The sequence below is a fragment of the Vigna unguiculata genome, chromosome 9 (assembly GCF_004118075.2).
Source record: "Vigna unguiculata cultivar IT97K-499-35 chromosome 9, ASM411807v1, whole genome shotgun sequence".
NCBI lineage: Eukaryota > Viridiplantae > Streptophyta > Magnoliopsida > Fabales > Fabaceae > Vigna > Vigna unguiculata.
In genome coordinates, this window is record NC_040287.1 from 1,459,434 (window position 1) to 1,479,393 (window position 19,960).

The 19,960-nt window shown below is 34.3% G+C and overlaps 3 protein-coding genes across 3 annotated transcripts; 2 read left to right on the forward strand and 1 right to left on the reverse strand.

The window, feature by feature from the left end:
* The first annotated feature begins 1,603 nt into the window (after nucleotides 1-1,603).
* On the forward strand, nucleotides 1,604-7,680 carry LOC114163894 (vacuolar-sorting receptor 6-like). Its single transcript, XM_028048272.1, has 13 exons — nucleotides 1,604-2,235; nucleotides 3,067-3,759; nucleotides 3,839-3,927; nucleotides 4,085-4,154; nucleotides 4,804-4,887; nucleotides 5,000-5,076; nucleotides 5,205-5,286; nucleotides 6,059-6,141; nucleotides 6,259-6,322; nucleotides 6,433-6,561; nucleotides 6,697-6,800; nucleotides 6,912-7,026; nucleotides 7,284-7,680. Exons 1-12 carry the CDS (start codon nucleotides 1,941-1,943, stop codon nucleotides 7,023-7,025), a joined length of 1,884 nt encoding a protein of 627 aa, XP_027904073.1. The 5' UTR covers nucleotides 1,604-1,940; the 3' UTR covers nucleotide 7,026; nucleotides 7,284-7,680.
* Nucleotides 7,681-9,439: 1,759 nt separating this feature from the next.
* Nucleotides 9,440-16,037, forward strand: LOC114162322 (protein PLASTID TRANSCRIPTIONALLY ACTIVE 14). Its single transcript, XM_028046171.1, has 13 exons — nucleotides 9,440-9,610; nucleotides 9,693-9,845; nucleotides 11,068-11,205; nucleotides 11,433-11,558; nucleotides 11,744-11,872; nucleotides 11,971-12,060; nucleotides 12,150-12,300; nucleotides 13,066-13,175; nucleotides 14,229-14,300; nucleotides 14,869-14,974; nucleotides 15,074-15,271; nucleotides 15,609-15,651; nucleotides 15,766-16,037. The coding sequence occupies exons 1-13, from the start codon at nucleotides 9,557-9,559 to the stop codon at nucleotides 15,842-15,844; spliced, it is 1,449 nt and encodes a 482-aa protein (XP_027901972.1). The 5' UTR covers nucleotides 9,440-9,556; the 3' UTR covers nucleotides 15,845-16,037.
* An 801-nt stretch (nucleotides 16,038-16,838) lies between these two features.
* On the reverse strand, nucleotides 16,839-19,757 carry LOC114162521 (pentatricopeptide repeat-containing protein At3g57430, chloroplastic). The gene has a single exon (XM_028046443.1). It carries the CDS (start codon nucleotides 19,537-19,539, stop codon nucleotides 16,879-16,881), a length of 2,661 nt encoding a protein of 886 aa, XP_027902244.1. The 5' UTR covers nucleotides 19,540-19,757; the 3' UTR covers nucleotides 16,839-16,878.
* Nucleotides 19,758-19,960: the final 203 nt, after the last annotated feature.

Below are 19,960 nucleotides of genomic sequence, written 5' to 3' on the forward strand. Positions count from 1 at the left end.
AATGAAAGGAAACTTAATGGGAATTAAATTGAACTATTTAAGAAAGACCCATAATACTTCATTGTCATCCTAGACTCAGTCTACTAAAAAATTAGTTTGAGACTTTTAAAAAAAAAAAAAATCTTTTAACGACCTATTTCAATAATACTCTCTGTACATATATTTTAAATATAATATAATGTTATTAAAGTTAATATATAAAATAAAATTATAATTTTTAAAATAAAGTAAAAAAATATCAAAAAAGATGAGAGAATAACGTTGATAAATAAAGAAAAAAAAAGCAAACCGTTTTATAAAAATTCTTGTAAAAATAATGATCAATTTTCAAAAGTTTAATAAATAATTATATTTTTAAGGATAAAATTGATATTTTGAAATGTGTACACAAAAGAGAGAATTCTTTTTATATATTGTTATAAATAATAGTGTGTATTGAAAATTTTAAACTAAAAGAAATAAATATAATCAAAATGTTATTATTTTAAATTGTTAAATATGTATTTTTTTCATAGATAAGAAATCACCACTCTAAAAAAATATACTTGTTAGCATTCATACACATTCATTGCCTCAGATTAATCTACACAGATAGATTAATAAGTTTATCATTGAGTTCGTTGATGTCATCTTATGCTGCATTGCTTTTAATATTCCATGAATTAGATTCAACTAGAATTAAATTAAGATAGTGTAAGGCAAAACAACTTAAACTAATACTATGATAGATGAATTTCATTTGACCATTATTTATTCAGTTAGGTTATATTTTGACACTTGTAAATTTTATTAAAATAGTTCGATTCAATTTACATATTTTGACTTACCTCAATAATAATAATAATAATAATAATAATAATAATAATATAATAATAATAATAATAATAATAATAATAATACATTTCTTAGTTCTAACAACTAACGAAACTTTCTATTCATATAAGGTATTTGCATTTCTATTAACTGTTAAGTGTATATCCATTTTTTTTTTCTATATCATATTTAGAAATATTTATTGACTTTGTCAATAACTAACTTTTGTGTCACACTCAAACCAAATTGTTGACAATTTTTTTTATTCATACTATAAGTATAATTCGTTAATTAGTTGTTAAAGCAACAGAAAAGAAAATCACATAAAAATAAAGACTTCCTATTTTTTAATACAAAACTTATTCAGAAGTCAGATAAGATTGCTTAAGTTGGAAATATTTTATACATGCTCAAAACTTTAATAAATCAGATTCAAAATTACTGAATAAGTTAAGACAATTTTACACACGTTTACCAATATATTTTGTCAGTTTCTAAAAGCTTTTGGTTTTTATTCAGTGTTTTTTTTGTCCATAAAACTTTTTTTGTCAATTTTTTTGAGTTAAGCAGACTTTATAAATTTGCATCTTTACAGCAATGACATCGAACAAGTTCGGTTAAATTTAAAATAAACATTACTATTTTTAAAATAAAAACACTTGAGACAAACATATAAAATAAATAGAAATTTAAATACTTTATTAATAATTTGTATTAATTAAAAATAAAAAGGCGACAAAGACTTTCCTCCATGGAGAAAAGATATATAAATTCTGATTCACGTAACAAAATAAAAAGAAAAAGAAAAAAAAGAAGTGTGTGTTGTGTTGGCGCGCGTGTGTGTCTGTTTCTGTAGAGGTAGCTCCCCTGACTCCGTCCACCACCTCCTCTTCCTTTCACCTGTTGTTTACCCTCGCTTTACGTCACCGTTTGATTGCGAAACGCAAACCTCCGCACCATTAAACGACACACACACTCTCTCTGTTTCTCTCTCTCTAAGCAAACGTTTTCACCGGTGCGACCCAGACAGTTACACAATCTTCAACCACACGCCTTCTCCTCCTCCTTCTTCTTCTTCTTCTGCTCTGCTTCTTCTTCTTCACTGACATCACAAACGCAAATTAACCATGAGACTGTGCGTTGCTGAGGCTGCGGCCGTCACTCTGTTTGCGGCGTGGCTGATTCTTGTCGACGCGCGGTTTGTGGTGGAGAAGAGCAGCATAACTGTTCTTTCGCCGCACAAGATGCGGACGAAACGTGACGGCGCCATCGGTAACTTTGGCCTTCCTGACTACGGAGGATTCATCGTTGGCTCTGTGGTGTATCCAGCCAAAGGCTCGCACGGTTGTAAGGTCTTCGACGGAGATAAGCCCTTCAAACTTCAGTCCTATCGTCCTACTATTGTTCTTCTTGATCGCGGAGGTATCTATCTATATATCTATCAATCTATATGTGTATCTATCTGTTTCTTCGGTTTTGTCTTCGTTGACTTTGATTCGTTCATTGTGCGTGCTTCGTGTTTCATTCACGCCGTGTTAATTTACTGTTACATGATTTATTTATTTTTTTTGTCTGGTGTGTTCTGATACTAGTTATGTTCGTTGATAGTTTATACTTTGATTCTAGTATGGAATATGTTTATCTGTTAATTGATCCTGTTGTTTTTTCTTGTTATGTTTTCTCTTTTTATTGAGTTTCTTATATTTTAGTGAAATATGAAGAGAAATGAAGTCCTGCTCTTTCTTTTTTCGACTGGTAGTCATTGTTTCTTCTTAATTTGGCTTTCTTCTCCCGTTCGGATTAATGGCTTAATTAAGCGCTTATCACGTAAGTTCAATTTGTATAAACTGTTTATATACCGGAGGAAAATAAATTTCGGGAGTTATAAACAGAACAAAATATGAAAGAAAAATAAAATAAACTAATTTTATATGTTAAAATTAATTCATAGATAAAATAATAAACTAACTTACAAAGAGTCTCTAATATTAATTTCTCATAAAATTAATTTTTAACTTACGGAATCTTATTCCAAATGTTTTACACAAGTGTTTGTCTTATGATAGGTCCGTATAAAACTATAAATAAGCTCTTCTAAACAGGTTCTTGGATCTTTCTTTTAATGAGTCCTTAACGCAACAAAAGAACATGGCTCCGAAGCATTTCATGGGAGCTTCAAGAATCCTTTTCTATTATTATTCTTCACATCCATATTTTTGTGATGCTTACTGGGAAAGTTATTTGCATTTGTAGAGTGTTATTTTGCCTTGAAGGTTTGGCATGCACAACTAGCTGGAGCTGCAGCAGTTTTGGTGACTGACAGCATTGATGAGTCTCTTATAACCATGGATTCTCCGGAGGAGAGCTCTGATGCTGATGGATATATCGAGAAGATTATGATTCCATCAGCTCTGATAGAAAAATCATTCGGTGATTCGTTGAAGGAGGCTTTGAATAACAAAGATGAAGTTTTGCTGAGAATTGACTGGAGAGAGTCAGTACCTCACCCTGATAACAGAGTTGAGTATGAGTTTTGGACCAACAGCAATGATGAATGTGGAGCTCGTTGTGACGAACAGATGAATTTCGTGAAGAATTTTAAGGGTCATGCTCAGATTCTTGAGAGGGGTGGTTACACCTTGTTCACACCACACTATATAACGTGGTTTTGTCCACCGCCCTTCATTCTTAGCAGTCAGTGTAAATCGCAGTGTATAAACCATGGGAGATATTGTGCCCCGGATCCAGAGAAGGATTTTGGAGAGGGATATGAAGGAAAGGATGTGGTGTATGAAAATTTGAGGCAGCTGTGTGTCCATAGGGTTGCCAATGAGAGCAACCGTTCATGGGTCTGGTGGGATTATGTGACAGATTTCCATGTCAGATGTTCTATGAAGGAGAAAAGATACAGCAAAGATTGTGCTGAGGAAGTGATGAAATCATTGGGTAAATATTACTTTTTGATGCTGTTGAGTCAAAAAATAGTTTTCTCTTCTATTGTGAAAGTTAAATCTTAATGCTACAGATCTGCCTATGGAGAAAATTAAAAAATGCATGGGTGATCCTGAAGCGGATGTGGAGAATGAAGTGCTAAAGAATGAGCAACAAGTCCAGGTCACATTTTAATATTTATTGCTATGTCTTTAGAAAAATTAAATAAAAAAATGTTATAACTGTCATAAAAAGGGCTACAGTATAAAATGAAGTACCAAATCCAGGCGATTACATAATTCAATAATTGATGTACTCGTGTTTCATTTGTGATATTCAGATCGGTAGAGGATCTCGTGGTGACATCACCATTTTGCCCACATTGGTTTTGAACAATGTCCAGTATAGAGGTTAGTTACTTAAGTCCCACATGAAATCAAGTAAATTGAACAAGTCATGCTTTTACTGATTTCCAAAAATGTATGAGTGACCTATGCGTTCTTTTATTGAAATTGGCTATCAAAATCCTGTTTTAAGGGTCCAGAAAATCTCCGTGAATTTCAACTATGCAATGCTTCTGTCTAAAACTAGAGCATCAACCACCGTGATCATCTCCCGAGACGTAAATGGAGAACATTTTTTCTGTTAATGCAAAAGGACATGTTTCATTGTCCGAAAACTAGTTATGACTCACGGAAAATTTTAATTTGATTTCGGGCGTCAACCTAATTCTTGTTTGTGAATTTAGGGCTTTGACTCTGCCTTTAAGTTATTGAAAAACTTGGTTTTCTTTCTCACTCGAGGCAGATTGGTGTAGTTTAGAACTTCTTTAGTGCTCTCTAATGTAGTTTTGTTCTTCTGTATGATCTTCTTCCATTCCTTTATCTCTTGCTTGTATATTATGGGCTCTATGCTTTTTATTTTAGTTGAATTGAATGTCTAAATTTGTTATTGGTGTAATGTAGAGGATGCTTATGTTGTACGTCAACTTCAACTATCCTTTATATGAACATGCCTGATATATCTGATTTCTGAATATTATATTCATCTCGTCTAAAGGAAAATTGGAGAGAACTGCTGTACTGAAGGCTGTATGTTCTGGGTTTAAGGAGACTACTGAACCTTCAGTTTGTTTAAGTGGAGGTTAGTGTGCTTGATATCTTATTATATGAATTTCACTGATGATTGACTCTTCTAGTTCTAAAAGTCTAATGTGTAATATTCTAAATTGTACATCCTGGTTTGAGTTTACCAGATGTTGAGACTAATGAGTGTCTTGAAAGAAATGGAGGATGCTGGGAAGACAAAAAGGCTAACATAACTGCTTGCAAGGTAAAAAAAATAAGGAATTGCTGTTACCGTTTCCCTTCCCCAAGTTAGAATCATTGGACATGTTGTATGGTAGCCATGTGTGTCTGCTTATGATTGACTACAAACTTAGACTTTATACTTTTATTCAGGACACGTTCAGGGGAAGAGTTTGCGAGTGCCCTGTTGTGAACGGTGTTCAGTATAAGGGTGATGGTTATACTACATGTGAAGGTATGCATTTTCCAATCTAAAAAGTTATTTTAGAATATCAAAATATTCGTTTCTCTTTTCTCATACAACAAGATGGCTATGGGAGCCAGAGATTAAAGCACTTCTATGATTTAGAAGCCATCCATATGCAACTTTCATCATTGAGAAAATTTGTTTTATATTGTAATCGAAATCCAAATACAAATGGATGTTTACTCAAATTCTGATGAAGATCGGTATATCCTCTCCCCTTAAACATTCTTATTTGTGGTCTAGATTGATTTACTTAAGGAAAAAAAGGCGAGGGAATATGAATTCATGTTTAACACTGTATGAGAATTACTATTACTATTTATTCGTAAATCGTTATGTGGTCAATTTTCACTTTAATTAGCACTGCATTCATAATGAAAAGTTCCGTTATTAAGTTAATCTTTTGTGAATAACGACAATTCAGTACTAGGTTGCTTGGTTTAACTTATACAGAAGGCTTTTGAAAATATAAAAGCCCCATTTTAATATTGCTAGAATTGATTTATTCAAGCCAGTCATCTCATCTCTGTTTCTCTTTGAAGAGCCTTGTGTGTCAGTGTTACCTATGGCTGCTAGAGAATAAATTAATAAAATATTCAAATACTATGGATGGGTTAATGCATATTAAAATGACCAAACTACTAAAAGAGTCGTTGCACGGTCCATAATAAGAGGCAAAATGTTTTGCTTCTGTATTCGAGAGTTATATGTTCTGGTTCATTACGTTTCTGAGGTTTGTATTCTTTTCCTTATATGACAGCTTTTGGACCTGCAAGGTGTTCTATAAACAATGGTGGTTGTTGGTCAGAAACTAAAAATGGAGTTACTTTCTCAGCTTGCTCAGTTCAGTACTGCATAACCTAACTTTCATTTTATCTTCTGATTATTGAAAAAGACTTATTCTACCACTTTCCTTTACATCCCTCTTGGCTAACTGAATTCCCTTCTGTATAAATGAAGGACTCCAAGGCGAACGGTTGTCAATGCCCGGTTGGGTTTACTGGGGATGGTTATAAATGCGAAGGTAACATTCGATTTTACTGTGGCAAGCAATTAAACAAATGTTGTTTTCTTCGAACGATCAATTTTTTAAATATATAAATCTACCTAAAAACGTGTTTTGATCTTATTCAGATATTGACGAATGTAAGGAAAGAAGTGTTTGTCAGTGTGATGGCTGCAGCTGCAAGGACACTTGGGGTGGTTACGATTGTAAATGCAAGGGAAATCTTCTATATATAAAGGAACAAGATGTCTGTATTGGTAAGATATTAAAGCCCATCTGTTGCTTTGCTATTATTACTACTGTCAATTTGTGATCTCACCACCATAACTAATGTTTTCTAAAGAAAATTCAGTTTTGTTTATGATTAGAATTTTGCTTTCTTTCTCACGCAGAAAGAAGTGGATCACGATTTGGACGGTTCCTTGCCTTTGTGGTCATAGCAGTTGTTGTGGGCGCTAGTCTAGCTGGTTACGTGTTCTACAAATATAGGCTCCGGGTAAGCCTAATTCATTCTCAACTACAAATAATGTTACACAAAGTTCATGTTAAATTGGAAATCCAAATTATCACCAATAACTATATTAATTTATGTGTCTTTTTTTTGTAGTCTTACATGGATTCCGAGATCATGGCTATCATGTCACAATACATGCCACTGGACCAGCAAAATAATGTAGTTCATGCTGAAGCTCAGCCTTTGCGACAAGAAGACACCGCGTAAGGTATATTCATATCTCTTCACCTATTAACCAAAGACAAAACTTAGATGCAGTTCAAGTTTATCTGATATTGTTCTTTGATTAGAATTGATGTTTTACTTAGTAAATTACTGCATAAATGGTCCACATAAGTTATCAAGGTGAAAACATGTATAAGGAACTGCATTAACATTTTGTCCTTCAACTAATTTACTGCATTTGAGACAGCTTTTATGGGGAACAATCTTCTTATTTTACCATTATCTGTATTCTGCCTGCAGACATACACATGATAAGCTAAAAGTAGTCAAAGAAACTCGTTGCACTATAGAATCCATTTGAGAGATGGATTATAACAGGTCTGGCTATGTGGATTTGAATCCATTTGACAACGAGGGAAGATCAGTACTTTACTGTAGGGTAATTATGCGAACGATTGGAATGCATACAGAAATTTTCTGCATAGAATAATTTCCATTTTCCACAGTTTGTAAATAGAACTTTTGAGATGTACATGTATTACATTAGATAGAGAATAAGGATCCATGTGATGTTAGAGAACAACTTATGACAACATTGATACCAAGTTGTCAATATAAGGACATCACTCTGCTTCTTCTTTGTGGCCTAAATATAATTTTTGGTTCACCAATCGAATATCTCATCGACCATTCCTAATAAAAGTTCGTAAGGGTAATCAAATCTGCTCAAAGTTATCTTCAATCTATCACGTTCTTTTCGAATAAGCAAAAACTTATGGTACTGGTATTCTCCAATAAGAATTACTTGTAAAGGAAACTCCGAATTACTTCACAAAGTGCCATTGAAGATTGTTTCTCTAAAATTGTAGAATCACCTTGTAATAAATGTTGGCCATAATTATGTGCTAGATAAGAGAAGTGCTAAACAAGCTAATTGATGTAATAAAGCTGAGTAAATATCTTTTGTTCTTAACATTTGTTGAAATTATTTAATGTGGCCTATTGTGTTATCTCTGTTTATCTTTGTTAGTCAATTTAGTTAGTCTTATTAATTTCTTGTCTTTATTGTTTTATATATTATAAGCAGCCATTCTTGATAAGAGAACTCTTTGTAATTTGTTTTTTTTTTATCATTTAATGTATTTTTCCTTTTTTTTTCTTATAAAATATCTGGAATTAATATGATAACTTAATTATTTTTTTTCGATGTGTCTTTTTATAAAAAAAAATTAATGTGATCTCACCTGTTAAATTAATGATAATTTAATAATAATGTGGTTTAAAGGATAGTGAAGTGACATTGTAAATGACACTGGTATTATTGTCTAATCCAACGGAGTTATTTACGTGTAAATGACATATGTCATTGTCGTTATGAGTGAGTTATCCAATGAGACATTAATCCTTCGATATTACGTGTGGATTATATTATCACACTATCACCCTCTAACCAATATCAACACCAATTTAATTAAATGATCGTATTAACTCATTTTTTACAAAATATGAAAACTACATCAAAAAGAAAAAGAAAATATTAAATATTAAATAATTTCAAAATATATTAAAGGGTTAAATATGTTTTTGGTCCTTTGACTTTTAGTGAAAATTGAAATTAAACCTTAGACCAATCTAGTTCCTCAACTTTGTAAATGAATGAATTTAGTCATTTTAACCAAATTTTATTAAGTTTATTGACGTTTCAAACATATTTTATTATAGTATTTTAGATTTTTTACACCGTTTGATACATGTTCACTTCAATGTTAGTTGATAAACGCGTTTGAAACATTAAATAGACTTAACAAAAATTGGTTTAAAGGAGTAAATCTACGCATTTTTTAAAGTAAGGGACTAAATTGGTTTAGGGTTTCCAAGAGGAACTAATTACAATTTTCAATAAAAGTTGAAGGACTAAAAACATATTTAACCCTATATTAAAAGCAAAAGTGGTATTAAACCAATGGAAAATTATACTTTGACTCCCAACTTGTACTTTTTGTGACTTAGTGTGAATCATTAATTTCTTCAAAGAAAAAAATAATAGTATATTAATCAATGATTCACACTAAGCCACATCAGAAAATAAATGATCGAAGTAAAAAAAAAAATTGAAAGTATCATTGTCTTTAAACCAATTTAAAAATAACTAATTAAATACTCATAAAGTAATCCAGCATAAAAATATACTCATAAAAACAAAATTTTACCATAAATCCTACTAAAGAAAGCAAAAATTATTACACATGCATAAGTGTAAAAAAAATAGAATAGTAAATTTGGTGCTTGAAAATATAGCAAAGTTTCAATTTTATCCCTAAATACTAATTAAACAGTAAAATTAAAAAAAAAATATTTCGTTTTCCATTTCAAATAAATTCTGTATACTATTATTAAATTGCAATTTAATATCTATTATTATGATTAAAAGGCAATTTACATAAGTTGGTGGAGGCAAAGACAGGATAACGTTCTCTCTATTCATATTCTTCTGCCTACACTCTGCTCCGTGTTACTACTGTTACTGTGCTCACATGCTTTAACTCAGTGCTTCTTTCCATTTTCATTATCCAATGGCTTCTTTTCCTCTTTACCAGCCAACCCACACCGTTTTCTCCAATACCCAGGTTCCAATTTCTTTCCTTTTTCCATCCATTTTCTGTCTCTTCACTCTGAACATCTTTCCAACCATGTTTTCTTTCTCAACAGTTCAAGGGCTTGCGCAGTGGCTTTTTCTGGCGACCCTCTTACTCCTTTGGGACTCTTGCTGAAAACAAAGCACAACCTATTAAAGCTTTGGTTGCTAAATCCCCATTTCCCCTGTTTCAGCCTCCCCAAGTTGAAGAAGAGTCACCGTCTGAGGTAAATCCCATTTTTTGTGTTTCCTGTTTTGCCCCTTGCTTATTTGCAGTTAGCTGTTGTTTTGATGTTTTGGCACTGACTGACACCTATGAACAGTTTGTGTATTTGCTGTTTCCTTAGTTCGATGTGCTTTGATGTCCACAATACTTAAGCATGCTTGGAGACGGGAGCCATTTGTTAGTCTTATATAAAGATTTAGAAAAGTAGTTTTTATAAACGTGATAATCTAATTTGAACTTTTATAGAGAATCTCATTTCACGAGCGTTTTTTCCTCCTTGTATAAGTACTTATGGAGAAGCTTGTCAGAATATACCTTGGTCCATCTTTTTTGAGAGCTAAGCTGCATAAGTTATTTAACTTATACGACAAACTCAATTCACTTTTTCTTGCAGAAGTGATTAGAGAAAATTTTATTGATATAAGTCCTATGTAATGATGCTTTTTCTGTGATTAGTTAGTTTGTGGTTGTCTTTATGCATGTAACAAAGTGGATTTAAATACTGTAATGGTGTATGTGCCAATTCCATCCATATAGCTCCATCCGTATAGTTCATGACTATTACTAAGAAGTTGATATAGATACATGTGCATATTGAGATTAAGAAAAGTAGAAGAATGTGGTAACAAGATAGGGTTTTACAGTGAGAAGCGAAAAAGGTGGCAAGAAAAGACGGCTTTTATATTGAGAAGCAGAAAAAAAAATGTAGAAAAATAAGGCTTACCCCAGAAGCAGGAGAACCTGAACAAAAGATGCTAAGAAAAGATGAAACTTTAGAGAGAGAAGTTTTAAATGGAGAGACTAGATATGGCTATGACCATCGGAAATCTTGAATAACAATGATATTAACAACGACACAGCAAAGTAGGGGGAATGGGCGGGAAACAAAGTTGAAAGGGAGCTTACACATTTCTAGTTAGAACATTGTCTTGATAAATATATTGCAACTAGATTTTAATATATAGTAAACGTATTTGATACTTTTATGTTCACAACACTTAATACGTTACAGTGAATGCTATTTCTATAATTTTATGCGTTTTTATGTTTATAACTCTTAATGTGGTAGAGAGGGTTGTTTCTAATTTGATCTGCTTTTATGCATATTAAGATTCAATACCTTCTTTCTCAAACGGCCAGCCTTTTAAAGAATTCTTCAAGGGGTTTCTGTTTGATGAAATGTTTTTTTATTTTCTTTTTTGTTAATTTATTTGTTCCTCTAGTTGGAGCCTGTGGATCCTGACTTCTACAAGATTGGGTATGTCCGAAGCATGCGAGCTTATGGTGTTCAATTTAAAGAAGGGCCAGATGGTTTTGGTGTGTATGCTTCCAAAGATGTAGAGCCTCTTCGCCGAGCAAGGGTGAGTGACTTCATTTAATATTGCTAGTTGCCACAAGGGCTGATACATCACTTAAGTTCTACCAGATATGTAGCCTTTTCAAACCGCTGGTAGTGGAACAAGTGAAAATGATTGCATCTAATGTCAAAATATACAATTTTTTACATATTTAGTTATTTGTATCATGTCCTTTATGATTATAATTTTAGTAGCTGTCCATGGATGATTTCTCTAATGAAGTTGGGCAGGTTATAATGGAAATTCCTCTTGAATTGATGTTAACCATAAGCAAGAAGCTCCCATGGATGTTTTTTCCGGATATAATTCCCTTGGATCATCCAATATTTGATATTATTAACTCAACAAATCCAGAGGTATTTGCAATTCTCCTCTAAGTTCATTAGTTCATAATAAGATATAACCAAATTTGCTCGGTTGTTTTTTGCTCTTGATGATAAATACGTATGTGTCATCCTTTGTTTTAATTGTTGTACCTGCTACAAAAGTAAAAGATGTTCTGGTCATCTGCCTAATGCAATTGTGTAAATCTTTATGGCAGACAGATTGGGACCTAAGGTTGGCATCCCTTCTCCTATTTGCATTTGACTGTGAAGGCAACTTCTGGCAATTGTATGGTGACTTCTTACCAAGTGCAGATGAGTGCACTAGCCTACTTCTGGCTTCAGAGGTATGCATTGACATGCATTTGAATTGCTTTATTTGAAACTTACAATACAGTTTTAGTTATAGTTTTATGTCATCCCATATATTGATCTGTATATCTAGGAAGAACTTTTGGAGCTACAGGATCCCAATCTTGCTTCCACTATTAGAAAACAGCAACAACGAGCCTTAGAATTCTGGCACAAGAATTGGGTAAAGAGCAAATTCTTACTTGATTAGTTAGTCCTCCATTTTGAAAAACTTATGATATATTCTTAACAATTTGTGTTGATCTTGTTTAGCACAATGAAGCACCCCTTAAAATAAAGCGTCTTGCTCGTGATCCACAAAGGTTCATTTGGGCAGTGAGTATTGCACAGTCACGATGTATTAACATGCAAATGAGAGTTGGTGCGCTAAATCAAGAAGCAAACATGCTGATTCCTTATGCTGGTGAGCTCAGTTCACCTAACTCTGACTAAATGTTATACCTTTCATGCAGTCATATAGTCAAATGGGATACTTTATCTTTGAATTTCACTGTAGTTCTATTTTCTTAAGGAGTTTGTTTATTTTGATGTCATTTACCTGTTTCAGGAGAAATTCTAGAAATGAGAAAAATATAAAACTGGAAAAATAAACATTACAAAGCCATTTTTCATTACTATAAATTTATAATAGGAGTATATATTACAAAGAAGAACTTAAAAAATTTCGCTGTTTGATTTGTTCAATATGCATGGAATGTTTTTTTTCTGACTCTTTAAGCAGAGGAAAAAATTGTATAACATGCTTAGTTACATTCTCTTGGGGGAATTTATTTCTTTTCTATTTTTGATAATGTGAATTTTAGAAATGAAGTTTGTTGAATGATTGGAACTAATAGTATGGATTGTGAGTTAGCTGTGAACCTTTCATTTTCTCATCGGCTTTCTTTTATATTAAATTTGATTTTATTTGAAGTTCTGAAAAAATTAGAACAACTATCACATTTTTATGCAACAAATTATGCAAGTAAACGAACTCTATTTCCTTGAAATTGTCTTTTTCTTTTTATATCACTTTACTTATCAGAAAAAGAAAACAAAGCAATATGGTAGAGGTGAAGAATTGGCCAAAAATTTGGAATAGTTTATTTGTATATATTTCATGTGGTGGCAGTGTTTATTTTTACAACTTAAAACTAAGCTAAGTAATTAATATGGTCTTGTTTTTCAGATATGCTGAACCATTCATTTGAGCCAAATTGTTTTTTCCATTGGCGTTTCAAGGACAGGATGCTTGAGGTTCTCATAAATGCTGGACATCGTGTTAGAAAGGGAGATGAGGTAAGCTATTTGATTTTTTTTGTGATAAATATGTTCAATGTATTTAAAGCATGCTGGAACTTCTCTTAGGAAATAACTATAATTAGTATTGCATGTAAATATCCTAATAGTTTATTTTATACACAGGTGTCGTTTATCTCCTAGATGTATTTGTATGTAATATATTTTTTATCATTTGATTGGTAAGGAATAACATTTTATTTATCGCAATCTTCCAGTATTCTCCAGGGTGTAGTCCTGTAACAATTAACTTCACTTAGGAAAAAGAAAGGAAAGAAAAAGAAAGAACAGAAGAAGAATAGGATGACTAAGCCTCCTAAAGTTACAGAGCAACACACACTTACACTGACACAATTAACAGGAAAAAAACATAAAAGGAAATCATCATTATTACTTCAAAAAGGATCTAAAAAGGATTATTAACTCAAGAAGGCTCTGCAGTCCCTTTGCATATTTGTTCAAGAAACCCCCATAAGAACTGGTCAACCAAAATGCTCAGAAAAAGCTAGACGAAAAAGTCATCTAAAGAGGATAGCTGCTAAATGAAAATTCTCACCTTATGCTATAGATACATGCATCTAAAACCAGAAAAGAGAGCAAAGGTCCACAATTTCTTGCGTTGGAAGATATAGTTGCATTTAGCCCCGCATCAAGTAAAGATACGACATAATTACAACTTACAAGGAGGTTTGTGAGGTTGAATTAAGTCCATAGTCTAAATTTTAGGATCTTGCTATAGCTAAAAACACTAATGGAATGGGGAGGAGGGGAAATAATGAAATTGAAGTGAGAAATGAAATCCATGTTTCCCTATAAAGTTAAACATCTTACGTCACAAATTCATATTGATAGCTTGCATATAATCATGACTTTATGTTCATAAACTTGAAATATTAATTAGTTATTTTATTCGTTAGATAGAATTCTTTTAGAGCATATATGCTTTTATGTTGGTGTAACTAAAATATTTGCTTCGATGTTTATTTTATCATTTGTATTGTATTATTCACCAAGACATGGACACCCTGATTATACTGTCCAAAATTGTAACAGATGACAGTTAATTACATGAGTTCGCAGAAGAACGACGTTTACATGCAAAGATATGGATTTTCATCACCTGTGGTAATTTTCTTTCCATTAAATCTTGATGAATGGGATTTCTATATCCTTTTGTTCTTTATCCTGAATATTTGTGTGGGTAGAGACCCACGAAAGTATACATTAAATAGAATCCATTACAGAGCTCACAGTCAACCATGTAGAGTGTCTTGGTTGTTGAACCACCATGGCAGCTTTCTTCGACACTATTTTTAATCGACATCAAGAAAATGTATCTTCTCCTTGATTGTCTTTCTTAACTCCTCTCACCTTTGTTATGATGCCACACTTTATTCATTCAATAATCTCAATCACATCTTTCACTAACCTTAGTCTCAATGTTAAAAGAGTTAGTTTTCCATGTAACTCTAGGAAAATTCAGTTAAATGATTTAAGTTTATATAACCATTCTGATATGTACTTCCAATGGTCACTTTGAAGTATGACACATGAAAGTGCTTCTTTGAATTATTTATATTATGATTTCGCTATTGATTTTTTCTTGTGATGAACAATTCATTCAAACTTCTAATTATTTGGTTTATATACTTAAGTTTTTGAAATGTAGTTCTGAGAGTTGCTTAAATTGCAGAATCCATGGGATGAGGTACAATTCTCAGGCAATGCACGTATTCATTTGGATTCCTTCTTGTCAATCTTCAATATATCTGGCCTTCGTGAAGAGTATTACCATAACAGTATGAGCAATATGAATTTTCTTTCTGGAATCTGCTATGTTACACTTATATCTCTTCAAATTGGCATTATTTAGATTATTAATATGACATTTTTGGCAGACGATCTATCAAAGGATGGTGATACTTTTGTTGATGGAGCAGTCATAGCTGCAGCACGAACATTGCCAAGTTGGTCAGACGGGGATGTTCCTCCAATCCCTAGTGTGGAAAGAGAGGCAGTGAAGGAGTTGCAAAATGAATGCCAAAAAATGCTCTCCGGATTTGGTACAACCTCTAAGCAAGACCAGAAATTGCTAGGTAAATGTGATGTTTGTAGCCTTGTTCTAGAAAGTAGCTACACAGAACTAATTGTCGTAATAATTTGTATTATGCAATGATTGCTTTGTGAGAATATATATATATATATATATATATATATATATATATATATATATATATATAAGTATATATTATCCTGAAAATGGTATACATAAGCCTCTTAAGTTTTCTTCTATAAGTAGTACACGTGAGCTTGAAAATGTTTTGGGGTATATTCTGGTTAACCTGGAGTTAGTACATGTAAGACCAAAGTTTATCAAAAGTTCCAGGACTGCATGATAAAAGCTAATTCTTAGCTTACGCATCATGATTGCAGATTCCATGACAGATGCTACGAGAACACTTGAAGCTGCAATTAAGTATGCCATATTTACATCATCTAGCAGTTTCAAAAGTCTTCTAAATTTTTTTCAGAGGCATCTTAATTCCTAAAAACTCTAATTATGGTTTCTCTGTGAATGCCACATATGCAGGTATAGGTTGCACAGAAAATTGTTGATGGAGAAAGTTATCAAAGCATTAGATATGTACCAAGAGAAAATACTGTTCTGATCCCGAATCTACTTCCAGGAGAATAGTTAGGAAATTTTGTTAACACTGCGGTATATATCTGTGATCGCTGTCACCAGAACACTACTTCCATTAACTGCAGATTCTTCATTATATTGTACCTTACCAGGTTTTGTGTTGTACCTTGGTCAAGTTCTAAGCAAATTAATAAAAAGAGTGAAAGCATAGAAAGAAATCAAATCACTAGTTTAACCATGACAGTTCAACTGGAAAAGACAACATAAACCCCTTTCATGGAAAGTGTGAATCCTAAAATTTCATACGAAGGAGAATGACAGTCTGGCAAGTGTTTAAAGACACATGACAATATGCAAAGCTCAATCGAGAGAATGAAAACACGTTAACCCAAAATAGTTTCGTGTTTCGGGGCCACACATCGATGTGAACTATTATGAGAAAACAACAAATTAGGAAACAGGGTTTAATTATTCAATTAAGTCATAAATTCATACATGGTAAGCTCTAATGCCAAATGCAAACATAAACCCAAACATGTGTAAAATCAGTATCTCCAAAAAATGTATAATAGATCAATACACCAGAGCATTCTCAATTGCTGAAGAATGATCTCTATTGGTGCCAGCAAGATGTTTATAGATTACGGCATGGGCACGTAAAAAATTGTGGAGTAAAAGATGCAAGCAAGATGCTTTACTTCAGTTATACAACCAGTAGTTACACCATGGAAAATTTAGGAATAGGGATAAAGAACTGGGAGACCGCAATTAACCAGTAGTTCTAATTTATTTTTTTTGTTCTCCCGTGGCACTTCATTCTTAAGATTTCATGTCTAATTTTTTTCTAATGGAAGAATTTCATAAAATTACATTATTTAGTTTAAATTTAAATTTTTTTAATTATTATATTTAGTATTATTATTGATTATTGGAAATGATTCTTTGCAACTTCTCCAGGTCGTGGAGAAAGGTACTTGAGAGAAAGAAAAATAGAGGGTGTTAGGGAGGAGGCTGAGATGAATAATTAGAAAGAATTGATATTTTACTGTTCACTTTGTTTTACCAATAATCCCCACAAGAGCAAGTTCCATTTTTGAAATGATGGAACCTTCTAACATCTCTAAGAATGATTTCCCTGTCCACAATCTTTGATATGATTTTAGTGGCAACATGGCAGTCATTGCAAACTCGAAGGTTTTTGGCAACCCTGATGGTAGTCCCTGGGAGGGTATTTAAAAGGCCAAAAGCTATTGCCAGTCTCTCACTATGCCCACATAGCATAGTTTCTTTCTCTTCATCATCAACATTGTGAAGGACACACGAAGTGTCAGGCACATAGCCCTCCTTTCTCATTCTTTGGGACAGAGTTTCAAGATACTCATGAAGTTCTTTACTCTGTGGGTGTGAACCATCCCCTGCCAAAAACTTGTGAACCTCATCACCATGCTCAATCCAACTACAACCAGGTTCTTTTCTTACTCCCATTTCCTTCATTTTCTTCCGTACCTCTATTGCCTGTTCCCAGAGCCCCGCTGAGGAGTATATGTTAGACAGTAGAACATAATGGCTGGCTACATTTGGCTCCAAGAGAAGCAGGTTCTTAGCTGCAATTTCACCAATTTCTACACTCTGGTGAATCCTACAGGCACCAAGCAAACTACTCCATGCATCTATTTTGTTCAAGTTGGATGGCATAGTGTGGATCAATTCACAGGCCTCTTTGATCCGACCAGATCGACCAAGCAAGTCCACAAGACAAGCATAATGGTCAGCTCTGGCTTCAATCCCATGGCTAGCTTTCATTGTATGGAATAAATGAAGGCCTTCATCCACCATCCCAGAATGACTGCAAGCAGCAAAAATTGCAATATAGGTCACTTCATTGGGCCTTATTACTTCTCTATTGCTTTCTCCTTCTGTCATTGATCTAAAAAGCTTCAAAGCTTCTTCCCCTTTTCCATGCATCCCATAAGCCATGATAAGAGCATTCCAAGTAATAACATTTCTTATAGGCATTTGATCAAAGACTATCCTGGCCAGGTTCAGGCAACCACATTTTGCATACATGTCCACTAATGCACTTCCCACAGCAACATCCATTGCCAGCATTTCTTTAACAGCATAAGCATGAATCTCCTTTCCTTTACCTAACGCTGCCAAGGCTGCACAACCTGGAAGCACCGTCATTAGAGTTACCGAATTCGGCTTCAGGAGAATGCTCTCCTCATCCTCACAATGAACAAATGTGTCACTCCCATCTTCTCCTTGAACTCTCTGCATTTCATGCAAAAGATTAAGTGCATCATCATACCGCCCACAAACAACACAGCCAGTGATCATCGTGTTCCAAGACACTATATCCCTTCTATCCATGTCACCAAATATCATCTTGGAAATTTTAATCCTTCCCATCCGGGAATACATGTCCATCAACGCATTCTGCACATACTTATCCTTCCCTAGTCCCATCTTCACAATGTAACCATGGATCCCTTCTTTGTCCAAAAACTTCTCGCAACGCGCACAAGCAGGCAAAACACTCGAAAAAGTAGTTGCATTGGGACAAAACTCAGACTGAGAAACCATCTCAATAAACAATCTCAATGCTTCATCATCAAACTCATTCCGAGCATAACCAGCAAACATGGCATTCCAAACAGCCACCGTCCTCCTCAACACCCCATCAAAAACCAACCTACCCTTAGCAGCCTGCTTGCAATTACAATACATGTCAACCAACGCAGTCCCAACAAACGAATTCTCAATCAAATCCCCATTTCTCAACGCATAGCAATGAATTTCTTTCCCAATCCTCAACCTCTCCAGTTGAGAACAAGCTGGCAAAACACTCGCCAGTGTAACCCCATCAGGCCTAACCCCATCAACGATCATAAGGTACATATACATCAGCGCTTCCTCAAACCTATCATTCTGAGAAAGAGAACTAATAATAGTGTTCCAAGACACAATGTCTTTACCATCAAACACGTCAAACAACGCCTTAGCATCGCTAACTCTCCCCAATCTCGCATACATAGTCACCAACGCATTGTTGGTATATGTTCTCAAATTGTCGTTTCTCAGAGTATACGCGTGCACTTGCTTCCCGAGCCGCGTGCCACCCTGCACGTGAGAGCACGCGTGCGCCACACTGACCAGCGTGAACGAAGTGGACTCCACGTTTTCCGACAGCATTAACCGAAACAAGTGCAGAGACATCTCCCACTCCTCGAACCGACACATCGTCGCGATCATGGAGTTCCAAGACACCTGGTCACGCTCGGGGATTTCGTCGAACACGCGGCGCGCGCCAGCGAGGTCGCCGCATTTGCCGTACAAGTTGACAAGGGTGTTAGCCACGGCAACGGAGGACGCGTGGCCAAACTTGAACACGTGCGCGTGGATTTGCTTCCCGAGGCTGAGGTCGTGGACGGCGGTTGCAGCCTTGAGAACGGCGGGGAAGGCGAAGTTGTCGGGGGGTGCGGCGGCTGCGAGCATGGCGGCGTAGGTGGCGATGGCGTCGTGAAAGGAAGAGGATTGGGTTTGGTGTCGGAGGAGGTCTATCCATTGGGACGGAGAACGGCGTTCTACGGCGGCGGTGGCGGTGGCGGTGGGTGGAGGAGGGTGTTTGGGAGTGGGGAGAGTGCGAGTTTGGTGATGGGTTTGGAGGGAAAAAGGATAAGGGAGTGGCGGTTGGATAAGGTTAAGATTGGAATGCATTTTAAAAATGCGTTTTTTATGGAAACTTTTTCTGCTATTTATCTTTTTCTATATCACCCTATAGAAAAGTATCTCAAATTTCATCGGTATATATAAAAGGTAAAATGTTAGATAAAAATAAAATCAGCAACACATTTTCTAACATGAATGCTGAAGAAAGATGGATAATAATATATTTCACCTCCCATCTAAGATAAGATAACGAATGAGGGAGTGATTAAGATGAGTAGGTAATGTAATGAGTAGATAAAAAATATTATTATTTTATTGAATGTATTTATAGTATTGAAATACACACATTTTTCTTTTGTCTTTTTGAACCAACCACTTTGTTTCAAAATCCTAATGGAATCTTGTTATTTCATTCCTATTAGTTTATAATGTTAGGATAACCATATGTTGTAATGCCTAAGATATCCTC